At 42.5% G+C, this 18,017-nt stretch overlaps 1 protein-coding gene across 1 annotated transcript; it reads right to left on the reverse strand.

The window, feature by feature from the left end:
* Window positions 1-1,467: 1,467 nt before the first annotated feature.
* Window positions 1,468-5,013, reverse strand: LOC107220771 (major royal jelly protein 1-like). Its single transcript, XM_046731784.1, has 6 exons — window positions 4,979-5,013; window positions 4,259-4,483; window positions 3,399-3,565; window positions 3,095-3,313; window positions 2,567-2,992; window positions 1,468-2,400 (listed from the first exon to the last, which is right to left on the reverse strand). The coding sequence occupies exons 2-6, from the start codon at window positions 4,464-4,466 to the stop codon at window positions 2,083-2,085; spliced, it is 1,338 nt and encodes a 445-aa protein (XP_046587740.1). The 5' UTR covers window positions 4,467-4,483; window positions 4,979-5,013; the 3' UTR covers window positions 1,468-2,082.
* Between the last annotated feature and the right edge of the window lie 13,004 nt (window positions 5,014-18,017).

The raw sequence follows: 18,017 nt of genomic DNA on the forward strand, positions 1-18,017 counted from the left end.
TTTTCGGCAAATCGGTTGAACACTTTTTCAGCAGAAATTTAAAAAAAAATGTATCATTCTCTATGCTGAGCAGTGCCGTATGAGAAAATCGATCCTGAATTTATTTTCTGAAATCCATTTTAATAACTTTTGCAGTGGTTCTGCTGGACAAATTTTCATCGAAGCAACAGACGAGCTCGTTTTCTCGCTTCGGCGTGTAATCTAATACATTTTAAATCTAGACGATTGACGACGAGACTCGAGTTCTTGGCGATGAAAAACAATCGAGTTACTGAATGTTGACAGAACTGCATCCCCGATATTACCCTTTCAGGCTTATCCCAGGGTCATTTAAGCAGCAAAACCGATTAAGCGGCCTACGTGCCGTGGTCATCAATATTGAACTGCATTCAAGTTTACGCGTAATAAGTATACAGTAATCGTATGGAGTACATTTTCGCCAGACCCGACTGTCTCAATGTCACATAAATGGCATAGCACGAAGCTAATTGTAGGTGTTTGTCTGGTTATCGGCTTCAGTAACAGGCCTATTCCTGTTGACGAATGGTATTCAAGGGAATGATAGGTATGAAGATAAGTATTTATATTATAGTATATATTAGAATTAGTAAACTAGGTATGAAGATAAGCATTTACATAACAGTATGTAATAGAGTTGGTGAAAATATTTATCTTCATACCTATCATGCCCTTGAATACCATTCGTCAACAGGAATAGGTCTGTTACTGAAGCCGATAACCAGACAAACACCTACAATTAGCTTCGTGCTATGCCATTTATATGACATTGAGACAGTCGGGTCTGGTGAAAATATACTCCATACGATTACTGTATGCTTATTACGCGTAAACTTGAATGCAGTTCAATATTGATGACAATGACACGTAGGCTGCTTAATCGGTTTTGCTGCTTAAATGACACTGGGATAAGCCTGAAAGGGTAATATCGGAGATGCAGCTCCGTCAACATTCAGTGGTTCGATTTTTTTCCATCGCCAAGAACTCGAGTCTCATCGTCATTTGTCTAGATTTAAGATGTGTCAGAGTACACGCCAAAGCGAGAAAACGAACTCGTCTGTTGCTTCGATGAAAATTTGGCCAGCAGAACCACTGCAAAAGTTATTAAAATGGATTTCAGAAAATAAAACTGCACGGTAAAAAGAAACTGTTACTGAATTCATTTCTCTACTCTGCCATTTTTCGCAATGCTACTTTTTTCGGCGTATTGAACACTAGTATACATATTGAAGTGCTAGTAGATAATTTCTAGTATACGTTTAATTCATACCATCAGAGACTATGATTCAGTCGCCGCAACCAGAATAATCGCACCCAAATAGCGTAAACTTACATCATATCCAGTCACCGTCGAGCACGTAGAGCCGCCCACAGAAAGGTAAGTGACAACTTTTATTTCAAAAGCTCATCTCCTTTCAATACCTCTGAAAATGGTAGTAACAAGACTTGGAACAAATTTTATTCTCTGTAATTTTGGTGATAATTTTTTACCTACGATCGATATTCAGGACTCGTGCTTACGATAAAGGGAAAGAAGGTTGTTACATTGTTTGTTAAGCCATTTGACAACCGCATGACTTTTTACAATAAAACACACAAAATGTATTTTTTTCGTCACCCAAATTTGAGAGCTGCTCGATAAGACAACGCGGAAAGTAAAACTTTTCAGCCAGGGCGATAATTCGAATTCTTTTACTTACGAATTACTAAATACTAAAAATTGATTGGATGTGATATGAACACAAACAAAGGAAGTGTGACGATAGAAATGATACGGGCATAATTCTGAGATTTCTAAAAGGATAGTTCCGGAATCAGGATGACTAAAATTTGCAGTTCTTGACGGGGACGTTGGCAGAAGCGTTGAAGATTCTGAAGTTGTTTTCACTGAACTCGCTATCTGACGTTCAAGCTCTGAATTGACGACGAAAATTGTTCTATGGTAGTCCACGCCGGCCACTTTTCCCCAATTTTAACACCGCCAATTTCTTACAATGAATATTCGTATAATAGTTCTTTATTAAAAAATTACACGATAGATAAAACCGACAGAAAATGTAGTGACTAATTAAGATATTCTGATGCGGTGATTGCTGAAGAAATGACGGTTACAGTTTCAAATTCGAAAAAAAATTTATCCTCAATGCTGGGGGAGACGGTGTGTGGCTCAGGCTCACAAACTGTGCCACGAACAAGAGCGGCAAGGTTAGCACCCAGAATTCTATAATTGACTTCATTGAAGTCCATGATACCCAGAACAAATTCTTGCAATCGATTAGTCAGCAGCCAGTAGTGTTCGTACTCAAACTCGTCCCTACATCCATTGGTAATCTTGGCGGCACTGGTGAATTGCAGGGCATTGTCGTCTTCGAGTATCGTACCCTACGCCAATTTGAAATGACGAATAATATTACACTGATTCACTAGTGGTCGTTGCATTAGATGAAAAGTTATATCGATAGGGTTTGATGTCGTTTGATTCTAAACAACGTAAACTTGGATGTATTGATAACCTAGCAATGCCACCTTACTAGCCTAGCATGCTTACCACGGATTCTGATGTCAATGGATATTGTATATTCCAGCAGGCAACGACTAGTTGTGTGGCAAATCCGCCGATTAAGACTCCAAATTTGGAATAAACTCTGGCAAGTTCCTGGCTAGGGATTGTAAAGTTAGATCGATAATATGTCACAGTGTTTCCAGCTGTATTGGAGTTGTGCAAATCGTCGAGCGTAGCTGCATATCCTATCCTTGAAGCCAAGGGTTTGAAGAGAAGGTACCCTTCCTCAATGAATCCAGGAGGTGGTATCACGAGGCTGGAAACACCGAGTTCGAGAGTCACATTCTCACCGTCCACGGAGAAGATTGTTGCTTCTGGATCCGGAGCGTAAACGTTGTCGTCTTCCAGCCGCCATATGGTGGAACCGTTCCAAATAACAAGACCGTATCCTTCTGGGTCCCCGATGTACACCTGCAGGAAGCATGTCATTTTGCCAGTGTGAACTATATACGCTTATAGCTTGAACTGAAATTTTATCTCTTACTAACTGCACCCAACTTTTTGTTTACTCACCCAAGTAGTGCTACACGAGTCTCCGTACGTCTCCACGGTTTGTATCTCAAGTCGTCCGTTATTCGTATTCACGGAACTATGCGTTAATTCATCTGGAATTATTACACGCTGCAGGACCTCGTCAGTTTTGGGATTAAACGCGATTATCTGAGCAGGGCATGTCTGTACGTTTCCTATTTTCCCCGAGTCGACGATCCACAGCCTATTGCATTCGTCTAACTGCAAAACGGACGTGAAAGTTGTGACTGGCGAGGCGAAAATATATAACCATCAGTCCGGCAGAGGGACGTATTTTTCTACTTACGAAAATCCTGTTAACACTGGTAATACCGGTGCAATCCGTTGACGTGTGCCAATCCCAATTGGGGTAGGGTTCAAGCAATGGACCACCATCGCCAGTCTGATTTGAAACCGTTGACAAACTCGCGGGGTTGTTGAACAATCTTGGGGTTGTTACCAAAACTCGACCCCCTGTAAGATTGTCGATCAGTTATTGCGTCACTTCCATACCTAAGAGAAGGCATCTTTTCGCCTCGGTCCACTTAGCGTATAGTGTACACATTGACACGATATTATTTTGCACAGCATTACTTGACTCGAGTATTATTTGTCACGACTTTTTTCTACACGGGTGCGATTTGATATGGCTTTATTCTACTCGGACGTGATTGCACACAGGCTTGATTTCCAACGTTCTGTAGGATGTGCGTTTCAGTTCGATTCGTTCAAAGTGAAAATTAATTTGACGGTATCTGTGATAGGGTAAGGCGGTTCAAAATAGAGATGATTTTGATTTTTGCATCGGATTCGTAAGATATTTACACGGCTAAAATAACGTTGTCCAAAATTAAAGCAATTTAAACAAGCGTGCTCTGCAGAACATTGGAAATAAAACCTACCTATGGGTAACCACGTCCATGTAGAATAACGACACCGTATCAAATATAATGTGCGCCAAATAACATAATAATAATGAAGAATAAAACTGTGTAGAATAATACCCGTTTCGAATAATATCCTGTGCAGAGAAACGAGATCGGATTTGTTTATCTTCAAAGTGGATCGAGGCGAGTCGGACCCGATCCCCTTGCCTCACAAAGAGGTTGAACAACAAAAGCAACGAAAACGAGTAGATCAGAGGAAATCGGTTATTCTGTTAAGTACCTGAGATTTTCTGGAAATCAATTGGAATAATTTTGGTGTGATTGTACTGTCCGTTTTTGATCGCGTTTAGTTTTTGTACGTTATCGTTCCAGACGTAGTCGATGTACTTCCATTCGTAAACAGTTTTCAGTTTTGCAGCTGAAGACCATGCCGCACATCCCAAAACAATTGGCAGTATTCTCCAAAAAAAGCTCAATCGAAATATCATGATGAAGACCGAAGTTCCTAATTTCGAAAAATGGGAAGGATTGAATACATAAATCCTATAACTGGAATTAAATTTTATTATGAAAGATTTACACCATTGCATTATTAGTATCCTTTTTTTTAACATGAAAAGAAAATTCCTTGTTATATAAAAACGCTTTTGATCTTGTATATTTTTTGAATCAAGGTGAAGAAACAATGAGCCTGTTTGATATTTTCAATCGAGATAAGCTATAGAACACACCGCTCGTGTTTCAACAAATTCTGTCTTTGAAAAATTCACTTTTGTTCCTAGAGTGGAGAAATTGACCGCTCCCGTTCCGCAAAACTACCAGGCAAAGCCCCGCCATTTTTCATTCACTCGTTATAAAAACCGTCATGTGTGACTCGGTCCACAAAGTTTGCGATCGTAACTTGCGTGATTGCCGCCCTCGCTTTGCTCAGGCACAAACTTCGCGCTCGCCGCAATCGCCAACTTTCGTCCCTTTTCGCACAATGTACGATTCTACTTACGTAAGAGGCCTCGGGATACGTTCGGTTTGACTTTTCGCGCCTATGTGTCTACTGCCTCGAAATTACTTGCATTTATATGGCACAACAATGCGCACTCTTCAGTTCGACATACATTTAACACGTTTAACAGTTCTGTATTCTCAGGTGATACTTATAATAAGAGGACCTCGATTCAACGGCCTTCGGTTTGAGATAGTTGCCGATCAAAAAGTTTACGCTCTGAACCCCGGCCCCATGTATCGATAGTTTAAAAGTGTAAGCCTGTATATTTTCGACTCGACTGTACCGCATATACGGTACTATTTCGTACACGAATACACGCATACTGTGAAACGTTTTTCTGTGCGAAGACATGACGCCGTCCCATATTTACTGTACTCACTCATGCGCATGGCCAGTGTATGCCTAGTTTATGAACTTTTTAGCTGTTGTTTACATTAAGAAAAAATTATGGCAGATCGTACACGATAATGCATACTTGAGAAGTCGAGCAAGTTTTTTGAAGAAAATCAGTGACATATATTTCTACTCAACATATTTCTCCGCGGTCAGGCTCGTACTACGATACACACTACACACGCACACGCCGTTTCATCGAGGTCCTAGTGGATACATGCACGAGATACATAAATGAGGTTCAAATATGTTATCTGCTGATCCGTAATATTCACACTTGAATTGAGTAATAAATTTCTCGCAATTTGAAACTTTGTTTAAAAAAATGTAGGCCACACTGAATGTGCAAACATTTTTCGTATTTATCGAGTCTTGGAATTGCGTAACAGCCTTGACAGGTGTGAATTTTAACTACGAGTATGGAATATAGCATTCCATACATACGGAACCAATGATGAAGCTTATTCACAGGGCAGAAGAGGTAACCATTCCATCCTTTCTACCGGGATCTCACTTCTTTGAATCATCGTATTTTTTTGTTGAATAAATGAAAAAGTCGTAAATTTGTACAAAAAATCAAATTTCAATAGGCAAGAGGATAAATTATCCTAGAATATTTTCTACAAATTCGAGGCAAGTTGGTTGAGCTATTCTGACAATTTCGTGTGCATCGCAAAGCATGTCGCAAAACGAAATGGTTCTCATTGTTTTAACAATAACAATGCTTTCCATCAATTGATTACGATAAAAAAAGTTGCGTCCATGAAACTTGTTCGTCATACTTTGGACTAGTTACACGCCAATAAAATTCAGTAATTGGCTGACAAAATACGAAGCCCCAACATTTTTGGAGTCGTTTACTCCTAATACCGACCCCTTTAATGTCGAATACTTTTAATTTACCTGAAATATCTTCGAGGAAAAAAGAAATCTAATGTAACGTAAACACATGCTTCTACACGTGGCAATAAAACTCTCGATGTAAAATATCGTACACAATGTTTTGTTAAGGTCCTATTTGTAAGATGCTCCGTATAATTCCACCATCTGGATACTCTGTGGCTTTTTAGAAATGTTACAATACATTATGTATTTCTTGCAGGGAAAGTTAAATGTTTTGTCAATAGCGAATGAATTTCGAAGTCTCCGCTAACATGGCAAATACGCTTGAGGGTTTACCCCGCAAATGTATCTGTAATAAGTAGTAGCCGTCGGAGTGGTCCAGTGTTTATTTTTTAAACGCCGTTCGACGAACTAAATACCTTACTTGATAGCTCCCCCCTTCCCCCGAAAAATCAAAAAATAGAAAAACTTGTTCTAATCAATTTTATCACTTCAAAAATTGGATATCACAAATTGAACACTACTGATAGTTCATTTTTTCTAAGTAAACAACCTCGTTAAGTCTCGATATTCTCGGTTGAAACTGGGTGTGTACATCCAGTATACCATTCTGAATAATCAATTGGTCTGTCAGTTTTTGACATTCCCTTTAGTGATGTGACTTTTGCTTCTGATAAAAAACAACATTATGGCAATAAGTGAAAAAATAACGAAGCGAACGTCGGTCCACTTTGTGTCTGGGTTCGAAAAATCTCATGCCTGATGTTGGTTTTTTGAGATTTTCTTTTTCTTGAGATTTTTGAATTATAGCCAACGATGTTTTTGTATATTATTTAAAAAGTCTAAAACCCAATCTGAGCATCCTTTAGAGTCAAAACGACCAGATTAAAATTCGTCGACCGAATCGGAGAGGTCAAGGGTCAGTCCCAGATGGAAATGGTGCGGAATGCTTCATTTACATAATTACTGGTTGTACTTTATTAATTGTGATTCTTTAACTTGGTCATGTGACTCGTTTTGCTCCAGCAATTAAACATGTAACTAGAATTGCGTGACATTGCTTCTCGGAACAAATGTTCAGAGTATAATTCCGTGAGTAGGTAAATAAATTTCTGGCCGTCAAAAATATCTCGAAGAAGATACTCGCTCAATAAGGTCTGCATGGCCCCTTTAAAGACGATTCTTTCAAGCAGTTGGCAGGCGTTGACGGTACGTTAAGTTCGTGAAGTTGAAGCCACAAATAGTTAAAAATTAATAGACGTCGTGACGTCAAGAGTTGAACGGGGGTGAATTCTAACCGTGCAAATGGACGGTATGAAAACTTCAGACACCGTGCGTATTATTCTGATCCTGGATATGTTATTGCGTTGTTAAAAATTCTGCCAGAAGCGTAATGTTTTATTCACTAACATTTTTCTCCTAAAATTGCCCCTGCGCACAAACACTCCCCGAGTAAGATTAATCCTGTGCATTTCGCACCCACTATTAGTTGCTAACTAATTGTAAGCACGGCAATTCGTCACGTTCCCGTGTTTTACCAGTTACCAGCGGAAAGGGAATCCCAACGACTTATTACGACTGTGCGAATATCTAGTGATTCAATCGCGACGCATTCCGCTTCCACTCGCCTGCCGCGGCTGTACTTCCAATTCTATTCATTGCAGAAAGACGTTGATGCACGTGCAAGACGCAATGTTGCATTATTCTTCATTCGCACTCCGAGACTGGAAAGCTCGACAGATCCACTTTTCTCGCTTTCATCATGGCTCCATTCCGATCGGATCTGCAGCTGCTGCAGAGTTTCGTAAAGTAGAAACACAGCGTTTCATTCTCTGTGACATGTCAGCACACTGTTTTACTAGACACAGGCAATATGTCAAAGCATAAGTCCAAGAAAGAAAGAACAAGAAAACAATAGGATCAAAAACCTAGACTCGTTGACTGGAATGCCGTTGACTCGAGCATCCCGTGTCATCTGTGACCTCAAAAGGGTGGAAACCAAAGGTGGATTGACATCCTTTCTCGACAGTCGGTAGGGCGGAGGGCTCAACCCACGTCAATGCGAGTGGAGGAGGGTGGCTGCCGGTGGAGTTTAAGGGCGATCATCTAGCTCGGTAAATCATCGGAGTTACTTTGTTCGGCGGCGACGGGCGGAGAAGGGGAGGCAAAGCAACGAAGAAAAACTAAGAGAAGCGGGAGAAGCTTGAAAAACAGGCAAGCCTGATCGGAACCGCCCTGTTCATCAGTCGACGTATATCGTCCGACAACTTTGTCGCCTCTTTGACGATATTCAAACGTATAATACCTTCAACTCGGATCAAATTCCCCCTCCGACTTTCGGTTCGTCGTCAAACCGAGGACACCGCGCTGTTTGCCATCCTTCCCAGAGGTTCATGAATCAGATTATAGCCGGGGTGAAGGGTCGATAGGCCCACCTTTCTCGCAGGCCGGATCAGGCTCTAGACGGAGTATCGTCAGCGGGGAGTTCGTGATTAAGGCTGGGTTGTTCGACGCCTCGTTAGTCCGTCGTTTTCATCTCACACCTACTCGGGCAGCGTGCAAGGTGAAGTAGCGTGAGCGAAACGTATTCCGGAGGGAAAATTTTCGTTATATTCACGAAACCGTTGGCCGATGGAGCTGAAAAGAAGGTGGAATAACCTAAGCTGGAAATTACCCGAAACTGCGCGGCAAGGGGTCGATGATGCAGCAGAATTAAGGGCAAGAAGACGCACCCAAAAGGGACGGCTTGCTTGTGTGTACATTGTCTGGGATGTGCAGGGTCTGCGGTGGATAAGATCGGAGCCAAAGTTCCATGAATACATCCAGGCTTCGGTCAGTACTTTACGGGTAACCCTCCAAGGTATAAACTTTGCTAATTCGCATTCAAATCTAGAAATCTTGATACGGTGTGTGAAATTGCAGCCTTCGAAGGACCCCGTAACTTCGTCCTGAAATTTGAACTCGTCTCGAACGAACAGAAATCTCTGTAACAGGCACGATTCATTTACATTTCTTGAGCTACGGATATACCGAGTTTCGAAATGAGCGGAAAGTTTCCCAAATTATCTTTCCCGATTACACTTCAAATCCCGCTGCTCCGAAATACACGGTAGCCATTTACCGAATCTCATGTAACCGTGCGGAATGAATTAACCGTACCTGCGGACTGTCGCCGTGTCTAGTTGGCTGCATTTGCTCAAAATTACATCGAGGAACATGTGTTGGAATAAAGATTCTACCGAACCTGAAATTACAAGCAATATATCCTGCCACTTGCCGTCTTCCGATGTGTTTGAACTTTTCACTGCACAGTTTGACGCGAGAAAAGAAATTACTCGATTCAAAAAAGTTCCCTGATTTCGCTCAAATCGGTGGATTCAAAATTAAACAGAGTAGCATGAGCCGTAAACCGGTTACTTTAAACGGGACGAGAATTTTGAATATGAGCTTGCGGCCCGTTTCAGATGAGTCTATTTCGAGTGAGCTCAAACATATTCACGTATTTCGTTCTGGAACTACGGCTGAGTTCGACTTACGTCCAAATTGCAGAAGTCGGAACGTGAATTGACCGACGTATTTTCGTCAGTATGAGTAAAAAAAAGGCTGGTCCGAAATCAATTTAGGATCGTAAGGGATTACCTCCGACAGCGAATAGCGGGACGTCTGTGCCCAAACCACTCAGACAATTGATGGCGGAGCTCTCAGATTCACCTGCCACGAGATCGAACTCCGAACAAACAATACGCGTTGTTCATTCGGTTAGCAATGTGAGGATTTTTCTCACAGATTGGCTGGATATTTGCCAGCAGCGATACGGAGGACTCTTTCAGCCGCGGAGGAGGAATAAGTTGAGGAGGAAGGCGCGAGGAAAGATTTGTTGGACCGACCCTCTCCGCCGACTCTCAAGCTCAAACAGTTCATTTGAAATTCCAATTTTACCGCGTCTGAACAATTTCTTCCCGGTCTATGGGAACAACACCCTGAACCGGCCCGACATGCCGGATGTTTGCGTACATAGAAGAGTGTATTCGCGGTGTAGCGAAACCTCCAGTAACCAGTCCGCATCCGATCCATCCATGCCAGACGCAGAACCGACGCGAATTATCGGCCAATCCGAAACAATTCGAAATTCGTTTTTATTTTCTTTTCTTTTCTTTATACCATTCACCCGAATAGAATTACTTCGCTTCCTCGTATTCTCATTTTTCGTTCCTTCTCGACGTCTCCGGCGTTGACTGTAATATTTTACGCCCACGCTGTCCAAGATTAATTGAGGAAAGCATGGAAGCTTGAAATTCGTTTAATTGACGCGAACTTGACCGAACCATAAACCGGAGGAATGCAGAGTCGTTAAATTAAACAACGATACGTTCGCCGTGACGTATAAACGAAGCCGGGTATAGATCTATACGCGGTGTATAAACCGGCGTGATACTATTATGGGTATAAAAGACAAGGTGGGCGGGAGCGGGAATATAAGGTTTCATTCATTTTTACGTAGGCATGCGCGTAATGTTATGCGAGGCGAGGGATCCTCGTAAAAGAGAATCACTATCCCGCCGAGTGTAGAAGGCGAATTGCCTTACAGAGCGCATGGGAGAGAAAACATTGAATCTAATGACATAAGAGAGTTTCGGCTTTTCCGCTAAATTTCATCGAGTTATTTTCATGCAGAGGTAATCCGGACGGACCACCCGGTAGATTGTCAATCAGAGATACGCGCAACGCCGGCCGTCGTAAAACGAGACAAAGCTCGTGTATAAATGAAAAAGGCCGGGACAGCCGGGATTTTATACACGCTGAACTTGTTATGATTGCGAAATTTCTATTTCGCCCATATGAATCCGGAGTGACGAGTGTATCACGTTTTGTAATACGTATAGCCGTGTCGCCTACATCATCCCACCGCTACACGCGTCAGTCATAAAAGCTGGTAAATGACCTGAAAGCTCTGGTTTACGGCGGGTACTTTAAATAGGCAGCCAAGCACTTTTCCTTTCTTTCTCATTCTTCTCGGGTCTGTGTTAATCCAATATCGCTCGTCGTTAAGGTCCTTTATCGTTTCCCTGGAATTACACTTTTCTGCTTATCGGTAAATACGATCCAGAACTAAAGATCGAGTGAAAAGAAGAACGACCAAAAATTTTACCATTCCCTGCAGAGTGTAAAAATAATGACAGCCTGCTCTCCCGCATTATCGAACTGCCAACACGGCGCATTTTTTCTTTTTTTTTCACATATATTATACCGCCGTTTCACTGCAGCTCCTGCAGTGATTATTATCGGGTCTTATACTTTCTCATCAAAAATCACTAGGACGAGTTATTGCAGCCGCGCGGCAATACATGCCTGCAATATTATGGCTAAGTAGCAGATTTTTTATTTATTTTTTCTTTTCAATCATTTTTCAACCCTTGTTTCGTTCGACTACAAGACTACAGCCCGTACGGGGTAACCATAAAATTTTTGAAATCAATACTTTTTTTTTCCGCTCGAAACTTTTTCATCTTCAAAATAACTTCCAGCCCGCTAGATTCGATTCCGCAGCCGATATCCTTCGCCTTGTTTATTTTATTCTTCCCGTTCGCCCCTTTGATATGAATACTGCCCGTGTTATTTCCGCATCGCTTCGCGTCTTCCAGCCCGATTGGCGGCGGGACTCTTCAATATCTCAGGAAACAACATTCTTATAGCTATCCTCACGTCAGGCGCCCGTCGGACAAATAATTGCACAAAGATCTGCCCTGGACGGCCGTGGCATCGTCCTTCGAGGGAACTTCGTCCTCGCGATCGATCTCTCGAGTCCCTCTTTCGTCATTATCTTCAGGCCGGAAGACTTCGAGGGAAACGGCGTCTCTGTCCAAGTTCGAATCACGTCGCATCGAAAATAAAGAAATTGTCAGAAATTACGTATATCCTCCGCCGTTTCCGGAGGTTCGGATCAGCACGAGCTATCACGTGACGTAGTTACGAGGTGCCGATTGCCTAGCCGCACTCTTGCGCGCGTTGAACGGTTCACGGTACATTGGACTAGGCAAATTGCTCGTCGTTATCCCGATAAAGTTACACAGCGCGGTGTAAACACGAGCGAGTTTAGCCGCGGCTTGCACGAGACCGTATGTACGGTAAAACCTGAGTTTTACGTTTTTCTCGTTCATGGCAATTCCCGCCTTTGAACCATTGTAAAGGTATTTCACTTGTACGTTTCTCGTTTGTACGTTTTCTGCGATTATACGCCACGTATTCCGTCCCCTAGCGCTGTTCTCTCTTCGGTTACACGTTACTGCAGCTGATTTTTTAGTCGATTCTTTCTACTTGATGTTTGATTTCTATTTAGCGGGCGCGTTTTGATGTTTCAAAGCTGGATGGCGCAGCTTGACTTGTGCGCCTATTGCTACCCCAAACACGTTCTGGCAAATTCAGGTTAACCTCATCTACGGAAAGAAGTTCCTTACTCACCGTCACAAACCTATTTTTTCGGTCATGGAGAAGGCTCTGGGTCAAAGTAACCCGGTCCCATTTTTACTGTATTACCATTTCAAATTTACGAGTACGATCTACCTGAAAAAATTTCCGAAAATTGTTTCGCGCTATCAGAAATCGGGAAAATGAGACTTTCTTTGAGAATTACTGTTTTAAAGGAAAAGTGCTGTGATAATAATATTGGCCAATTTCGCTACGATGAATGAAATCACAAGATGTTGTCTATAAAATCGCTGAAAATCATCAATTTTTTCATTTTCCAACCACGAAGACTTGAAGTATTCAAGTATTTTACTTTAACGTTATTCTCGCTTGTACGTCAATATTGCCATATCCCTTGAAAACCGTATAACTGAAGTTTCACTGTGTACGTATTTGCGTCAGCGGTAAAGCTCAACCGAGAGTAAGAGACACGAGGTTCGAGGAATTTACAGGTGTCGGCAATTTCGACGCACAGAGGAGTTTATCACGAAAAATTTTGTAAATAATTGTACCGACGACAACAAAATACTCGTACAATTTGAACAAAGATCAAATCACCGATCCGCCAGTAACTGATTTTTCTTCGTCGCTGTGAAAAAATTCACCTCCGCGATGTGGAATTTCTACGCAGTATAACCCGCAATTTCCCCTTTCCGCCACCACTTGTTCAAGGCTCAGGCCAAATGTCCGTTCTCTTATTGCTAACCACTATTATATTCGCGAAAATCAATTCTCCCAGCTCCGTACCGTTTTCCCAAATAACAGGAGCTTCCTTCATTCATACAAGCCAGAAATAGGTAGGTAGGTATATATACGTTACACACGTACGTGCATGCACACACACTATGAGAAACCAGCGGAGAGCTTCTGATTTCGATTTGGCTTGGACGTATTTTCCCATTAGCTCTAGGGCGAGCAGCAATTCGGCCGAACCGAAACGACCCCATCGGTGCGATCGCGGCTGTACTTCAGATTTGAACACTCTCTCTTCACGATCTTCGAATCCACTATCCGATGTAGCCATAATCAGGGAGGGAAAGGAGAGACTCCGGAACTTGCAGTCAGAAATATATACGCGCGATCTGCGATCATCTTGCATTCGCTCAAGGTGAAGAAAATTTCGACGAGGGTTGAAACACATCGAACCGCGTTCATCGTACCTCGAGGAAAACCTGTTGTCGTCGAAAAAAATTAACGACGATACGTCGAAGAATAATCATTTCGTCACGTGTACGCGTTAAGGGGATTGCTGTGTGATCCGGCGAATAGACAAAAGGCGATGATTACAGTCGTTGAAGGAGAATAACTGGGTGATGAAATAAGTTAATACACGAGTGCGGGCAACCGCGAAGCAAAAATTACAGACCTGGACGTCCGGTCTTATCTGTTCAAATTTCACCGAGGTTGTTTGACGCTAAATAATCTATTTGCCATGGGACCGAGAGATCAAAGAGATGAGCCAAAAACCTTGATTACTCGATCTGGGAGACGATTCTCGGCGGTTGGGGGGGGGGGGGGGGGGGGGGGCGAAGGATCAAAGGGAAAGCCTCAATTCCTGTGTTAAGCACGCTGTTTCGTTCTTTTTTTCTTTCTCTTATTTTCGCTCCTATCCTTTATTCGATCATCGCAACTTCTTTTACATCGTTCCCCGTGGCCGCGAAAAGAGTTAGCGCGACGAGAGTGCTGGAAAGGAATGTAAAGAACCCGAAAAAAGTTTCCCGCTGAATCTTTTGCAAACAAAGCAGAGCCTGCAGTTAGTCAAATTCGTTGAGAATGCGTTTACTTCACGAGGCATGTAAAAATCGACGATCCATTGAATCGCTTCTTGTTAGTCGATTCGTCAAAGGTCTCGGAAAGGTGAAGTGTAATTGTTGAAACAATTTTTTTGGACAGACCTTGATTGTTAGACCATCTCGGAAACGGAAATCTTGGTGGGTGATAAATTTGCGGGGGTAAATTAGAGGCCAGCTAATTTCCCGCCGACAAAACGGTGGCGAATCGCAAATAACTTATTGATGACCGGTTTCGCATTTATGGTGTACTATACGGTCACCACAGGTGCTAACAATCTTCGGAGCTCGGTTAACGCGGACAAATATCCTTCGGCGCGATAGCTTTGGCCACGACACCTGTACCTGCGGCGTAATCCTGAGCTACATGTATCGCTGGCCACTTTGATCGTCGGGTACACCTGATATTCGAAATAAAATGCCTCTGTAATTTTGATTAAAGAGATTTTAAAACCTTTGTTCTCGTTCACGAATTCGGCTTTAATCGGATATATCTTGATTAGATTAAAGCGCGTTATATTTCTTACCCGATTGTACGTTTCATAGATCGATGAATACTGTAGCGCCGCTTACTTCTCAGAGCTTGCATGTAAATTCAATTACAAATTCTACTCGCCCGAACGTCACGCGTAATGGGTAATCTTAGTTCAGACGTCAGGGTAAATTAATATCGAACCGCGTAAACGTAATAGTAACGTACAAATTGCCCTAGACCATAAGCTAACAAACAGTTGGGAATATTCTGAAATATGATTGAAAGTCTTGGGTTATCGATAAAGAGTACGGAACAGCTAGAGGGAGAAACGAATTTCTCACTGCAGAGAATAGCGATCGAACTAATATAATTATTTGCACTCTATTTAATCTCGCGTGGAAAATTCTTCAGTCTTAACATGCGGAATGGATTCTCAATGGCAGGTGAAAAATGCGAGCAGAAAGAGCACCCTCGTCATCGAAATCTGGAGGATCGATCTTTGCGGGGTGGAAAAAGCCAGCGCGAAAATAAGCGAAACTTGGAACGGCCACCGTTCGAACGGATTCCGCTGATATCGGAACTTTATTTGTTACGCATCGCGTTCGCAGTTCTCATCGTCACAATCGACGTTGATTCACAGAAAAGGCGAGACAAGGTAGCGCGAATATTCGAGAAGATGAGCGGGGCGACGTTGTTATCTTTCGAGAATAGAGGGAGCGAACGAAAAGAGGATATTGCATCGCGGTCCATCACCCGAGTTTAATGAGTCATAAAGAGCTGAGGAAATGGTTTATCTTGTCAAAATTTCACCGTACCGCCAGCAGGTCGACTGAAAGAATAAAATAACAAATCGGATGTCGCGAGTCGTCGTAAATGGGGTGAAGATATCTTCCGATTCCTGGGGCACCTGAACCTCGTAACTTTGATCGACACTCAAAGTCGTCTTGATTTTACTTCGCTCTGAGTATCAGGACGACTCGGAGTCCACCCCTTTTGAAAATTAAGTCAAGCTGAATTCTTCGATCAAGTTTCCGGCGAACCTATTCATTCCCTCTACCCTTCGCAGATTCGACAAGAGCGAAAACGGATAAGCGAATGGATTGTCACGCCTATAAAGTTACCGGGGATAACGCTCGAGTTATCCGAACATACGAGATAGCTGCCTGTTCCACCCTCTCACCCTTCGTCGGAGTTGAATAGAAGCGCGTTTCCCTTCGCGCAAAGTATGGTGCATGCACCGCAGTCGCAGCAATTCGACGTGTCGCCCGAGGCGGATAATATGCTCCGTTTCACCCGGGACGAGAACACCTTCCTACGGTTCTCACCTCTGACCCCGTGCAAACACGAGGCGTTGGGCATCAGCAATATCGGGTACCTATGCGATGATCTGCTGCGAAGTGGCGAACCCCATCCCAGTCATCGCAGGAAGAACGTCCGTCATTGTATGCCCGGAAACTCCAAGCTACCCCGTATCACGATTTTTCTGCTGCGGAAGTCGAGTTCGGAACAGGGAACGACGTTCTTCCTCTTGTCGAGGCTCCGGTGATTCTGCGACGGGATTGGGTCGCTTTCATTAATGGTTAACGTCGACGGTGAAACACGCCATTGTCATTCTACGCTTCTTTGGAAACTAGGATCGAAACTGAAATTTTTTTACTACTATCGGAGCCAATCTATTCGTCTGATATTACATTTCTTCCTCAGATTCAAGCGGAATCTCTTTCCTGCTCAGGAAGAATCCGCCTGCTCGAACATTCCACTCCGGTAAGCTACCGAAGCGCTGTTCTGGAGTGTACTTACAGTCCCTACTTGTGCACCTACTTAAAACTGTATACATTGTTGGCTCTGCTCTATTTTACACTGTGCTATTCCAAACCAGAAGAGCATAAACTATTTCACCGAGCCGAGTAATTTCTAACAGTCTGGTAAGAAAAAAAGGGAATCTGTATAATTAAACCGATAAACTGACTCTGCAGAATTTGTTCGGTATAAATTCTATGCCAGATGGTGCAATTAATCATGACTCACCGCATGAGGCTTAATTGTACGAGTCATAGATCACGTTCGTTCGGACATCTAAATCGTATTGTTTTCGACTTGCATATTTGACACAACTGGGTACCATTTGTATTCACATCATGGCGATAAGTGAACACGTTATAGTCACGGTCTGTATTCTATCGTTTATGACCCTACAGCAATGTGAACGAGTGTATCTGCCGAGAATGGTTGTGTGAGGTGGCGGGATCGAAAGGCCAAAAGAGACGACAGCCGCCACTACACTTAATTGATTGCTCGCGTCATTTATCAAATACCAATCGGAATGAAACTTTTTCATTCTCACGGGTTTTACGCTCTGTCACGCAGTCGCTTTCACGCTTTTTCTGCTACTCGCATGGCGGTAAAAAAGTAAGAGTTTACTGGTTATCGGGTGTTCTACCAGTTCTTCTATACGATTTACTCGTTGCTAGTTCAATCCCAAACCTTACACTATTGCATTTTTTGATTTTCCAGGAGTAATAAACACAAGCGTTAAATGCAGTATTGTTTACGAGGCTGCTGAACCCTTACATTTTAATTAAATCCATTATTTCACGCGAAATGTCGAAAAAGATCGCAAGAGAAGGAATTTTCCGAATTAATTAACGATATTCGTATTAACTTCCACCCGCTGCTTGCAATGAAAATAGTCGGAAAACTGCCACCGACTATTTCAGTATAGGGCCACCTTATGTATTGCCTAACTGGTGATTATTACTGCCAAATATCGATTGAAAACTTACAGCGATTTTCAACAAATATGATATAAGAAACACGAAGCTATACGCAACTACCGGTGATTGCGTTATGTATTGAGCATGTAGCAATTTTCTCGTCGTAGAGTCAAAAAACCGAAAGTCTTTTTATAAATTTCTCTGCTGCTAGTCCAACGCTGTTTTTGATGTCATATTTTCTGCATTTTTGGGGGTCCGATTAATCTAGAAGGCATCAAACAAATCAATTTGAGACAAAAGATTTTTTGGTTCAAAAAGTAGGACTAACCTCTTTGGATTTTTTCAGTGGGAGTTTG

This window comes from Neodiprion lecontei, chromosome 2 (genome assembly GCF_021901455.1).
Source record: "Neodiprion lecontei isolate iyNeoLeco1 chromosome 2, iyNeoLeco1.1, whole genome shotgun sequence".
Taxonomy (NCBI): domain Eukaryota; kingdom Metazoa; phylum Arthropoda; class Insecta; order Hymenoptera; family Diprionidae; genus Neodiprion; species Neodiprion lecontei.